Source organism: Rutidosis leptorrhynchoides, chromosome 1 (genome assembly GCF_046630445.1).
Source record: "Rutidosis leptorrhynchoides isolate AG116_Rl617_1_P2 chromosome 1, CSIRO_AGI_Rlap_v1, whole genome shotgun sequence".
In the NCBI taxonomy this organism is placed as follows: domain Eukaryota; kingdom Viridiplantae; phylum Streptophyta; class Magnoliopsida; order Asterales; family Asteraceae; genus Rutidosis; species Rutidosis leptorrhynchoides.
This window is the reverse complement of record NC_092333.1, coordinates 712,603,247-712,615,446: the sequence shown is the minus strand read 5'-3', so window position 1 is coordinate 712,615,446 and position 12,200 is coordinate 712,603,247. Positions and strand designations below refer to the sequence as shown.

The 12,200-nt window shown below is 31.2% G+C and overlaps 2 protein-coding genes across 2 annotated transcripts; both read right to left on the bottom strand.

The window, feature by feature from the left end:
- Positions 1 to 557: 557 nt before the first annotated feature.
- Positions 558 to 1,417, bottom strand: LOC139886215 (protein CASPARIAN STRIP INTEGRITY FACTOR 1-like). The gene is made up of 3 exons (XM_071869959.1): positions 1,237 to 1,417; positions 1,067 to 1,113; positions 558 to 958 (listed from the first exon to the last, which is right to left on the bottom strand). The coding sequence occupies exons 1-3, from the start codon at positions 1,313 to 1,315 to the stop codon at positions 815 to 817; spliced, it is 270 nt and encodes an 89-aa protein (XP_071726060.1). The 5' UTR covers positions 1,316 to 1,417; the 3' UTR covers positions 558 to 814.
- A 6,608-nt stretch (positions 1,418 to 8,025) lies between these two features.
- On the bottom strand, positions 8,026 to 11,980 carry LOC139886214 (chaperone protein dnaJ 10-like). The gene is made up of 10 exons (XM_071869958.1): positions 11,870 to 11,980; positions 11,438 to 11,549; positions 10,742 to 10,801; positions 10,561 to 10,643; positions 10,076 to 10,241; positions 9,367 to 9,496; positions 9,060 to 9,218; positions 8,773 to 8,945; positions 8,376 to 8,456; positions 8,026 to 8,135 (listed from the first exon to the last, which is right to left on the bottom strand). Exons 2-10 carry the CDS (start codon positions 11,522 to 11,524, stop codon positions 8,043 to 8,045), a joined length of 1,032 nt encoding a protein of 343 aa, XP_071726059.1. The 5' UTR covers positions 11,525 to 11,549; positions 11,870 to 11,980; the 3' UTR covers positions 8,026 to 8,042.
- Between the last annotated feature and the right edge of the window lie 220 nt (positions 11,981 to 12,200).

Genomic DNA, 12,200 nt, shown 5'->3' with positions numbered 1-12,200 from the left:
TAAGAACCATCATTGCACGTTTATAAAGTCGAAGATATGCATGTATAGTATAGTAGTTAAATGAATTAATGTTGTGCATTAGATTTGAAGACCGGTTATGAAACACTCGTTTGAGTAAGAATCTAACACGTGTACGTACTATGACTTTCAACTGAAATTGATTAGATTACATATACTACTATTTTAAAGAAGAATAAAAATTATCTTCTGAATTTTAATTCGTCATGTTTCTTTTGTTCTTCCATAGATCGATGAGATTGTTCATTTAGTCAACCATTTATTTCATGTACGGAGTATTATTCTCTTGACGTGGCATGGTCATAACATGAAAGAAGAGGAAGCATATTTCAAAATTAAAAAGTCAAAATAAAATCCATGTACGTATCACGCGCGTACACTATATGCATGTATACTCTACTACTCCGAAAAAAAACATGCATGAATTTAAACCCTAACTATACATAAAATCTAAGAGCGTGATATCAACATGTCATTATTTTCATCTTATTTCAGTAATTCATATATAGAATTTATCATATAATACGAAAACACAGTTTTTTTTATTATAAATATATTACATGCATAATGCTTTCAGGGCAGCATAAACCCTAGATTCAGCATATAGTCACATATACATATACATATGCATACACATACTACATATATATATTTAAAGAGAGTATTATCTCGAAAACTTTTAAGGTATACATATATAACACGTACACAATACTACTCCAGATAGATATCTATATTGCTAGTTTTCTTCGCTAATTTCATCGAGAGTGCATCCTTAAAACTGAAATTTATAACGACTTTAGTTCGGTATGAGTTTAAAAGGAGGTTTGACAAAAGTTGGTGCAGGATCAGGTCGTCCATAATCTTTGGTATTAGCCCTTAGCAGCCTCTCGTGAATATCGTCCCTGTTTGATACTTGATCATCTTCCAAATATAAAGACTCCTAAATATATATACATATACATTACACATAAATTAATATATATATATTTTTTTGAAATCTAAACAGTTTATGAGTACAATAATAAGGGATGAATTTTAATTTAATTACCTGATTTTCATCAACTTTTGCCATTGGAATGAAGGATCCGCATCGAGCTGTTTCATGTGAACATATAAAAAGCATGATTTATAAACAACTCAAAAGGGTTTTCACATGTGATGAGAAAGATTATAACTTTAAAGGAAGAAAGTTAAGAAATTGATGAATTATGAATTAACCTGCAGATGAAGATGACACAAATGATGCTACAATGAGAAGAGTTAATAGATAAATCTTAAAATCCATGATTATTTTCATAAACTTGATGATTGTATTATTTTTTTCTCTCTTGCTCGAGAGCTTTTTTTTTGGGTAAGAGGATACAAGAAATAATGCAAAGTTTGTATATTGTATACAAGAGTGGGGGTGGGGGTTACAAATAAAATAATTAATTAAAGTAGTGGTGTTGCGGATAAGAGTTAATAAATTATAGTTTAATGTAAAGAATTCTATCACAGAGATTGCTTTTTGCAATTATTAACTTTTAGATTAAATTTAAAACCTAAAAGGTGAGAGGAAACCACTTTGCTGTTGTTTGGGCACTAAGTCCATAGGGTTAGTGGAAATTAAAATCTTTCAAAGACTAATTTAATGTCTTAATGGGTAATGGACCCCTAATTCAAAACTTTAACCAATAATATTGTAACCTTTTTTTGTCTTTTCATCATGAAAGAGGTGAGACTCAAACCTAAAATTGCGTGGAATTGAAGGGTAAAGCAGCCACATATATGTTATTGGTAAGAGTTTCTTTTTTGATTTATTTGGTTGATTGATCTCACTAGCATTGGGTCTCCAAATGTTAGCAAGTACTCTTCCATAATTAAGGTAATATGTGTCTTTCTTAATATTATAAACTGGTATGATCACTAAATATCGACAATATGAATCGATAAAGCATAATAATTATATTATATGGCACTTTATTTGATCATCTCAAAGGAAAAAATAGTTTTAAACATTGATACTTGATGACACTTGTTTAGTTACTTAAATACAAGTTATAAGAGCATTAGGAGTGGAAAGTTTCGTTCGAGTTTCTCATCGAAAACGATGAAAATTGACGTTCTTCAGTCCATTTCGAACTTCATTATGGCATTTCTCTCGACGTTCTCCTTCGGCGTCCCTCATGAAATGGTGAAATTTCTATTTCCTTTTTCCTTTTTATTAGTAAACAATATTTATAGACTGATGGTGCGTTTGCTTACCTCATAACTGAATGGTTCGGCGCTGAATGATGAACCATTCAGCTTTCAACGCGTTTGTTTCTGACCACTGAATGATAGATTGTGCTGAATTACTCAACATTAAGTGCTGGAATTATCTCTTAACCATTAAGCACCAAAATTTTATGTAATACGCTCTTTAGGTTATGTTAAGAACACTTATTAAACAACTAAATTGTACTCCCTCCGTCTCATTCCAATAGTCCAGTTTTGACTTTTAAGGTCTTTTTTGCTCAACTTTGACCTAAAATAACTTTATTTGTGTAATATATTATTTGATTAAAGTTATACCAATGAAAACACATTTGAACATTAATTCATTAATATAAATTTCATCGAATAATATATAACACAAACAAAAATATTATGAGTCAAAGTTTAATACAAAAGACTTTGAAAAAAGAAAGTGGACTATTGGAATGAGACAGATGGAGTAGTTTTTATTAATGTCAAAGGTTAATATGATACTTTTATATCATTCACATTATTCGTTCAAAATGATTATTAATCAGGTTATTTCTAATTAGAAGCAACTTTATTCGGAACCTTTTAATTATTCAAATTATGAATCATTTAACGCCTAATCATTCAGTTTTATCAATCGCACCCTCATTTTGACTTCTGAACACTAATGGGTTGTTTGTTCTTTAAAATGTATTTTATATGAAGGTCTATCACCACATATGGAAAAGAAGATGTGGTTACCACGGTTTGTATATATGCTTAACATTGAAGATTATATATATATATATATATATATATATATATATATATATATATATATATATATATATATATATATATATATATATATATATATATAGGATCAATAGGGAAGTAACCAATTAGGGGGAAGCGGGGGGAAACAAATTTTTTTTTTTCGTTTTTTTTTTTTTGAAATTTTTTTTAGGCATCAAGATCACACGAAAATATGAACATTTAAAAAAGATACTTCGTGATGAATGCTATTATTTAGGCGGTAAAACGATCAACAAAAATTATATTCAAAATAATATTGATCGTGAAGAATGTTAATCTTCGAACGTTTTTTTCCCCATGTTTTGTGAAGTACTTTTTGTCAAAATTTAGCCCGATTTAGAGTTTTGAGTTTAGGGTTTAGGATTTCATGTATTGGGTTTAGTTTCTAAACGCAAAACTCTAAACCCTAAACTCTAAACCGTTCGTGTTAAAAACACAATCTAAATCCTAAATCTAAACCCTAAACCATAAATTTCTAAACCCTCAAAATACGCTCGAAAAATACGATAATTGTTATATATTATTTCTTCGAGGGTTTTTCCGCCAAAATAAAAATATTTATCACTCTTTTTTAAATGTTCATATTTTCATCAAATCTATAATATTCGTGAACAATTTTTATTTTCAAAAAACGAAAAAAAAAATTTGCTTCCCCCCGCTTCCTCCAATTTTAAGCATTTTACTTTTTCAATAACATTATACTCGCAAGATTCTCTAAAAAGTTTATAACTTTTGATAGATGATTTCAAAATTCAAAATTATCATACAAGTAAAAGAAAATGTTTAACACAAAACTAAAATATTTAATTATCATCACAAACATGAAGAATAATTTACACAAAGAGTTATACTAAAAAAAATGTTTTAAATAACAAATTTAGTACAAAAATCAGAAAATTGATATAATAATAATAACATGTTTTTCAATAACTGTCACATTAAAGTTAAATGTAACCGTTATGTACAAATTTTTCATGCATCTTAACAAGTATCCTTAAAACCTTCGTTTTCATTTTCCTAACAATAAAATTAACAATAACAATATAATAATTAATAATAAAAATATAATAACAGTATAATAACAACGACAACAACAACAACAATAATAATAATAATAATAATAATAATAATAATAATAATAATAATAATAATAATAATAATAATAATAATAATAATAATAATATAGCATATAATAAAAATAAATTTAATGTATATTTGGAGTATGTTTCGGAGTTAATTTTGTATTTTATTATTGATCGATCATAACCTTATTTTAAATCTTTCATTTAGATTGAAAAAAACTTTTTGTTGCTATGATCCAGTTTTTTGAGGCTGATCGATCTTGAGAACTTATAATTACTTGAACCGCCAACTATTGGTAGTTGATCATCATCTACCTTTTGCTAGCACTTTTATGGATCTAACTATGAAAAAAGAAAATTGTGAGGTATATTATGTTTGTAGACATAATTAAGAAACGTATTTTAAGTTTGCATCCTTGAAGCCAAGATACAATATTTATTCATCCTACGTCTTCAGAAAATCGAACAATTTACTGTGACAATGTATGCTTGTTTGTAAACATATGACGTAATAAGACTTGAAGAATAAAAAACAAATGACATCCTAAGCATTGACACACACTCCTTTATTTTTTTTTTATTTGAGTATGTTAGGTCAAGTAGATTGTTAAATCTACTCAAATAGATCATCCAAATCTCTAACATATATATGTAATTCTCTAGATCGCCAAATGAAATGTTAGTCTAAACAATTAAAGCCTAACGAAATCTAAGATTACCTCGCAAAATTTAGGTGCATGAAATTTGATTTTTTTTTCTTGTTCCCAAAGTTATGTACTTCTTATGTAATAACCCGTTTCATATCGGATATAATTTGTAAGTTTGAGTCCCTTATAAGGTAACTTTCATTCTTAGCAGACACTACGCGTTTTGAGGCAATAAGCACAACAGATCCATGAGAACTCTGCAGTTAATGTAAAATGATGAAATCCCGTGAGAATTATGTATTACACTGATAACTATTTATAGAGTACACTGAATCCCTAAACATATAACTAAACCCTAACATGCTTTAGCCCATCTATACAAGTGGGCCAACTAATCTAGATACATATACTAATACTCCCCCGCAGTTTGAGCGGGAAGTAATTACAAACGCTAAAACTGAAACGTAAATACAAATATATGATATAAACATAAACGATATAAACATAATAAAACTAAATATATGGGCCGAGTCTTCATGTTGGAGCTTAGAGTCTTGACTTCGCGGCTTGATTTCTTTTGTAGCTTCACAAGTCTTGGTTGCAGCTTTTTTTTTTTTTTTTTTTTTTGAGAATGCATAGAATTGAAAACAGAAGAAAGAATGTAGTCGACTCCAAACTTTGCTAAGTTCTGATTCTTGTGAAAAAAACACGTGTACTCACAAAACAAAGAAGTTGACTGATTTTTTTTATTTTTTTTATTTTTTGACAAAGCACATCTATGAAGGTGCTCTAGTAAAGAGAGAGAGCAATTGGTTAATAAACCTGTTTTTTTTTAGTGATAAAATAAAACAATAATATTCGAAAAGTATTGTGAGAAAAGTATTACTCTGTATTTGAAAAGAGTAGAATAAAAGAAAATGGCCAAGGATAGCCTGTTGAGGTGAATAAGAAAGTAAATGAAAACTGATAGGAAAGAAAAGATTCGCGGACGGGTAACGCGAAAAGAAAGAAAGAAAGCGACGACAAACCGTTTCGGTGGCGGCGGCGGCATAGCGTTTCGGTGGCGGCGGCGGCGGCAGACCGTTTCGGTGGCAGTGGCGATAAAGAAATATTGAATGGTTGAAAACCTAAGCATCTGATACCATAATAGTTAAGCATGCTCGAACGGGAGTAGTACTTGGATAAGTGATCTCCTGAAAAGTCCTCGTGTGATTTGCAAAAAAGGCCGTGTTCCTATGAAGAGAGCGGACAATATTGTAGTTGCGGTAAGGAGGGATGTTATCATGCTATATTAACGTGTTCCTACTAATCATATTTTTCTTGTTTGTTTGTTTAACTGCTAGGTTCGCAATTATCCATCTGTTTATTATTTTTGAATATAACACCAGTTACATGGATTCTAGTACAACATTTCCGACTCAAAGACATTACTGACTCAAAAATCTTAAAAGGCAACTAGTGGCCACTTTAGAAACATTAGGATATTTGTTTTGTCCTTTAATTGATTACCTAGTATTTTATAATTATGAAAATAATAATTTGAGTGTTTTTAAAAGGGGTTTAATCTTGGATGGTTAGTGCTTTCAATTATATATATGGACAAAGACTTGGTACCAAATACCATTGAAAGGACATTGGTGGGAAAAAAGAAGATGCCACTCTCTTCATTATTTTTATTTCATCTTTTCATTTATTAATTTCTAAAGCAGTTTGACGACAACTCCACACCTCTCAAAACTGAAAAGACCTTCTCTTTAAGAAGAAGAAACACTTATTTGTCTTTCTTTTTTTAAGTACTGAAAACAGAAAATAATAGTAAGTTAAATTTAATTGTTGGAACTCCTAAAACATGCACATTAATTGTATCTAGATAATCTTGTACAAAACTTAACCATTCCCCAAAAAAAAAAAAAAAAAAAAAAAAAAAAAAAAAAAAACCATTCAGGCTTGCCTGAGTGGCCACTGAGTTGCCCAATGAAGTACACCACCCGGGTTCAATTCCTGGCTATGCCAAATTGTTCAAAAAGGGAGTGTGACTAGAGGGTGCACATTATGCGCAATTCACCCGGTACCAGGTCTCGCGCTCGGGGGCTTGATTACCCGAGGTTTTACCTTATATGGGGGAGCCAATGTGTTCATTCATATAAGGGTTTCCTCGCTTACCCAAAAATAAAAATAAAAAATAAAAAATAAAAAAAACTTTGTATTCATGTAATTAAGTCGAGCTTCATCCAAAATTAAGCTGATGATCGGGTAGCCTGTACATGAAAATCCATATTCCTTTTTTTTTTTTTTTTTTTTTTTTTTTTTTTTTTTTCACTTCTAATAGATAATACCAACATTTTTCATCTTATTAAAACTTGTAAAAAGTTAATTTTCATTAATGTCAATACTTGTTAAACTTATCCAGAAATCACATGTGCATATGAAAGGTTACTAATCATGTACATATAACTTTTTCTCGTATTATATATCATAATCATAAATAATTAATATATATGAATGATTACTCAATGACAAGCAAAATTGTTAAGACTTTTTAAGTGGCAACTTTAATCACTGATTAGTTTTGTTGTTATTTAAATTTTAGTTTGGTTACAGGGTATCTGACGTTACAAACATTATCCAACTTTCTATTATTTTAACCCTTATGATTAGTTTCTACTCTTTATTGCTGGTGGAGAACAAGCCACTTTAGTTTGCTAAAGTCTTCCCAGCATCCTTTTATAGGCTTTCTTTAAAATTACGATATGACACATTCAAATTGTACCTTATGTTAAAGTTTGAGTTTCTCAAAAAGCGCGAGAATCAAATTTAATTTGTTTCTAATCCTCGTGACGCAGATAGTAAGTAAGCACACACATTCGAAAGTGTTTTGGGACATTATATAAAATAATAATTTTTTTTTTTTTTTTTTTTTTTAGAACGGCTTGTTAGTGGTTAGACTCGACTCACGCGTTTCCAGGAGGAACCCCCTGGCCCTTAAAACCTTCCGAAGAGCGGGCGGAATCCAGAAGTAAACCCCCTGTGTGGGATTCGAACCTAAGACCTCCCGGAGGCTCAGGCCCTAGCACCTGGTACCGTTGAAGCAAAGCTACATTGGTAAAATAATAATAATCTTTATAAAATAATAATAATCTTGTAACCTTAGAAAAAAGGTTCTTAATAATTTCACGATCTTTATAAATATGATGATGGATCGATTTTCTGTATATAAGAGATTGAAAATGTATTATTACGAAGAATGATTCAACAAATGGATGAACATTAGAGATTATTTGGATGAAGAATTAGATGCAGCGCCAGAATCATGAGGAGCATCAGTCAAGCGCAAACTATTGTCCCTGCGGTAATTTGACTTTGCTCCCTGAAAATCAGATCATCAAGAGCATCAGTCAAGCGCAAACTATTAGTAGTAGCACATATTATTATTATCTCAAATTTATATATAAATCTGAATATATTCTTAAGGATAAAACCAAATTGTTAAACACTAAAACCCCCATGAGTTATTAACACAAATAAGCCATCTTTAATACAGGATAATCAAACACGTTGTGGACTGATCATACAGAGGATGTGAGTACGTGACATGATATATACTTACTTGGAATATGTTTCCAAGCTTCTTCATTGCTTTAGCCCGTTTCTTGAGTATATCTTTTGAAACGCTACTATCCGTGAGCACCTAAATTAAGCACAAACAAAAAAAATATATTTAAAAATGAATTAGCAAACTTATAATTTTGGGACGGAGGGAGTAATAAATAACAGGGTCATGTCTCCCACAGTGACTTTTATTCATAGAAGCTTCATTATCCATTTGTTAAAACGACCATTATTGGAAAAGGTGATATCTTGAGCAACTTTCGACCCATTAACGAGTGTATATATGGGTTGATTGGCGGGTTATATTAGTCTCTAATTTGTCAAAGTAAAGAACGTAAACATAATTTTGGTCTCGATCGACTCAACAAGAAAGATATATGCAGAAACTCACGTACCGCTTGACAAACATGTGATAAGGTGTTCTCAACATCTACAACATTGAGTTGCCACACGGAATTCAACATTGCATCTTTTTTATCCTCAATAGTTTTCAGTATCTCCTCTGGCTTGGCTTTCGACTCACTCAACTTCTTTATCTCTAGTGCCGTATTAATTAATTGTACCGCACCTACATACATAAATACATACATATACATACATACACAAATAATAATAGATATTTTAGGTTCAAACGTTACATTGAAAAAATTACTGCAGATCGAATTAGTTAAAAAAGGTGAACCTGAAGCAGCAGAAACTTGTGATTTAATATGGTGTCCTTTATCCCTGACCCATTCAAATACAAGGGGGCCTTTCATATACTTTTTCTCCTTTGCCATAGAAAATGCAGCCTGCCTTGTGTATATATACCCAATAGTATGTAACATAGCCTCACCAAAAGCTGGAAAAAAAAACATTTAATTTTGATGGTTGAAGGGATGAAACTTAATAAAAGTTTATTGTTGGTGCATACAAATTCGTAATAAATCATTTTATTTTATTAGAAGATAGAAGATTTATTTATAGTGGGGCTTCAATTGAGAAAGTACTTGCTCGTGAAAGACGGTTAGCTTCTGATGTTGCCCAAGTTATAAACTCGTCAGTTTCACCATCAACAAATGTTTGAAGGCGATCTTTTAAAAGTTCTATAAGCTTAGTTTCCCTCTCCTTTTGTAACACCTGTGCAACACATAACAGAGAAATGCAAGAAATATTATCAATCTTTTATGTGGATTTAAATGTAAATTAAAGGTGGTAATTCTGACCCATTTACTCATGAACGGGTCGATTATAGTTACGTTTACCTCTAGCAGGTCTTATTTTATTTTAACAGCGGTTAGGGAGTCGCTGACAGGGTCCACTAGAAGTGGAACCATTCACCCGATCATATCCATGCCATGTGTCGGGAGGAAACCACGGGGACCCACCTCCAGAAGGTAACACGACCAACTGAAAACCTCCCATGAGGTTCGAACGCAAGACGTTACGCAACCTCAATATAAGCAAGGCGCACAAGTGTCCACGACGGGACTTATTAAATCACTTTATGCAAAACCTCCTAAATCGCTTTATTCAAAAATAAAAAAAGAAGATATAAACTTTCAAACCATATTTGACCACCACACTCACTTTTTGTAAAATATACTATATATAAAACCTTTGGACAAAGAAAATCTTTCTAGTCAACCCAAATCAACCCACCCATTTTGCCACCTCAAGTTTAACTGATGGATATAAGGCATTAAGACATTCAAATACCTTCATCTTCTCTCGAATTTTTGGTCTGCGAACTTCAGGAGCCTTTTCCTCCTCTTCAAGCTCTACAGTCTGTAAAGTAGCCATATAAAGCTGCCCGATATAATCCTCAAACATATCACTTCCAAATACCATACCAAAAACAGATGCGCAATCCACCATTGCATCCCTGTTAATAAATGAAGTAAATTTTTAATGGTATATACATAATTATAATTATATTTATATTTATATAATATATAATATAATATATATTAATAAGAATCTTAATTCGTTTTATGATTAACCTTCTATAAAATTGTATTTTGATTTAGTTAATGACACTTCCAAATTTTTTATGTTTATAAGCATATTAGGCATTGCTCAAACAAGCATGGAATCTCCTATGATCTAAATATTTTGGTTGGGTGCATTGATATTGACTTGGCTTGCAATAATGAAGAAACAAAAGTTTCTATGTAACAAAAAAATAGTGAAATAATACTTACTTTTTTACACCTTCTTTACCATTTTTATTATACTCTTCACGCTTCTTAGGATCGCTTAGAACCTGGTAAGCCTCTCCAAGAGCCTTCGAGATAATCAAACTCAAACAATTCCATAAAAGTTCAACATTTAACAGTTTCAAAACTTACAAATTCAAAAGGCAAAAAGAAACAGAAACGGCACCTGGAAATTTTCGGCTGCTTTCGGGTCACCGGGATTTTTATCAGGGTGCACCAACCTTGCCTATAATATAACAAGAAGATATACAGAGTTAATTAGCACCTTCCAAAACATGAACTTCAGCCTATGAATAAGCAATAACTAAATAGAAACTCAATTCAAATTATTATTTATTATATGCATACAACTAGAATTAAGTGTTATCTGCAAACATGGGCGGAATATAGTGAGGGCAGGTAGGGGCATTCACCCCAGCCGGATAAAAAAAAATGTTACACTAATTTTTTTTTAAATAAAAAGTAAAGTTTTTATTAGTGTTTACCTCTGATAGAAATGGAAATTTTATTAAATTTTTACACCCGCCCCATTTGTATTCAGGAAGTTCCGCCACTGTCTGCAAACATGGTTACTTTTGAATCCCAAGCAGCACTTTTTATACTAATTTTGTGACTTTTTGCATAAAGTTATAGCTCAATACATACACAAATAAATTTATCATTTTCAGATTAGGTTTCCTTGTTCAGGCTAATCGGATCTGGCAACTATTTTTACTCAGATTTACGCGGCATAATCAGGTTATTCCGTGACCGTTTCCGACAATGAGACCTTTTGTGATCATGTAGGGACTCCAACCGCTAGCATATCTTAGCATATTATTTATATGAATTTGTCTTTGAGATTGTAAAAAGTAAAACATACTTTGACGTAATAAGCCTTTTTGATATCAGCTGCAGACGCTTCAGGATCGACTCCCAAAATGTCATAATACTCTGTCTCCTTCACCATATTTGATCGCGAAAATCACAAAATACTACAAAAACGTATACACTTGATCATAATTCAAGGTACAGATATATAGTATAATCTTCTATAGGCAAGATCTAGGTTATATTGATCCAATTCTTGTTCAAAAGGTCATCAAACAGACCTTTAAGTAATTGCTGATGTGATTCATTTTTTATTAGAAAGGAATAGTTGTTAATAACATAATATGTAGAAAATGGTTAGTGACCCATGAAGCTTAAAATTTTGTTTCAAAAAAATGTGAATCGATATATTAAAATTCAAGATCAAACATTACAATCATGACATTATGAGTGTCCATACAACAAATTATATTTGAAAGCTTACAATTATGGAAGAAATTGAATCCACGAATGTAAAGAATATTATATAAATCTGACGAATTGTTGGAATGAACTCCGTATATGAATTTTGGGTAGGGTAGGTTGAATAGTTTGTTTGTGACGCTTTTACAAATGATTATTGTCAACGTGTTTTTTGGTTTTCATCCGTACGATGCCGTTTGGTTGTTGGTACCTTGTGAACTTTCTTATTTTGTGGTCCTTGTGACATGCCTTAAATTATACCCATCTTCCTTACCCTTTAGTAGTTATACACCCATCATCCCTTGATTAATTAAGGAAAAAACGACAGTGACCCTAACACTAACTTTCATTAA

Bases quoted from the DNA above. Each gene is read 5' to 3' on its own strand.
- LOC139886215 (XM_071869959.1), bottom strand. From the start codon at position 1,315: ATGAAAATAATCATGGATTTTAAGATTTATCTATTAACTCTTCTCATT. The intron at 1,114-1,236 runs GTTAATTCATAA...CACATGAAACAG, and splicing joins TGTGTCATCTTCATCTGCAG to CTCGATGCGGATCCTTCATT. The intron at 959-1,066 runs GTAATTAAATTA...ATATATATTTAG, and splicing joins CAAAAGTTGATGAAAATCAG to GAGTCTTTATATTTGGAAGA.
- LOC139886214 (XM_071869958.1), bottom strand. From the start codon at position 11,524: ATGGTGAAGGAGACAGAGTATTATGACATTTTGGGAGTCGATCCTGAA. The intron at 10,644-10,741 runs GTGCCGTTTCTG...ATTATCTCGAAG, and splicing joins AAGCAGCCGAAAATTTCCAG to GCTCTTGGAGAGGCTTACCA. The intron at 8,136-8,375 runs GTAAGTATATAT...TCTGATTTTCAG, and splicing joins AGCTTGGAAACATATTCCAA to GGAGCAAAGTCAAATTACCG.